This window comes from Aspergillus foveolatus (genome assembly GCF_047715535.1).
Source record: "Aspergillus foveolatus strain CBS 279.81 unplaced genomic scaffold BDW70scaffold_291, whole genome shotgun sequence".
Lineage (NCBI taxonomy): Eukaryota > Fungi > Ascomycota > Eurotiomycetes > Eurotiales > Aspergillaceae > Aspergillus > Aspergillus foveolatus.
The window spans coordinates 2397-3060 of record NW_027396355.1 but is presented as its reverse complement, the minus strand read 5'-3'; the positions used below and the strand labels follow the sequence as shown (position 1 = coordinate 3060).

Genomic DNA, 664 nt, shown 5'->3' with positions numbered 1-664 from the left:
GATCATTCCTTGCAATTCGCGATAACCATGTTTATCTGGTACATCAATCTGCCAAAGACTACCTTAGTGATGCCAAGGTATTAGCTGCTATTTTCCCGCATGGACCCTCTGCAATACATCACAGAATATTCCGCGAGTCTCTGCAGAGCCTCTCAGCCAAACTACGACGCAATATTTACAGCATTGACAATCCCGGGGCTCCAGTCTCTGAGATAGCAACTCTTCGACCACAGCCTGACCCGCTGTTTAACTTGCGATACAGTTGCATATATTGGTTGGACCATTTTATCAATTCCAAGTACCTGGAGAGGCCTGAATCATCAGATGATCAAATATCTCATTTCTTCAAGCAATATCTCCTTCATTGGTTAGAAAGCCTTGGCCTTATTGGTGAGCTCCGGCATGGGATCTTAAGCCTCAGGAAGCTTGCAGCTTGTCAGAGCCAGCATCAGGCTATCTTTAGGGAGGCTGAAAGATTTGCAAGTACGAATGCTGTGATAATACAGGAGACCCCTTTACAAACATATAGTGCCGCACTTGTCTTCTGCCCCCGAGAAAGCTTAAGCAAAAGAATGTACTGGAATCAGCGGTTTAAATTTATAGAGCAGGCATATGTCATGCAGGAGTCCTGGGACCCATGTATACAGGTCCTTGAGGGCCATGG

At 45.8% G+C, this 664-nt stretch overlaps 1 protein-coding gene across 1 annotated transcript; it reads left to right on the top strand.

Moving 5' to 3' along the window:
* Positions 1 to 218: 218 nt before the first annotated feature.
* BDW70DRAFT_146203 (uncharacterized protein) lies at positions 219 to 545 on the top strand (the record flags this gene model as incomplete). The annotated part of the gene is made up of 1 exon (XM_073738552.1): positions 219 to 545. A coding segment is annotated over one exon (154 nt), but the record flags the coding sequence as incomplete, so codon positions are not given.
* Positions 546 to 664: the final 119 nt, after the last annotated feature.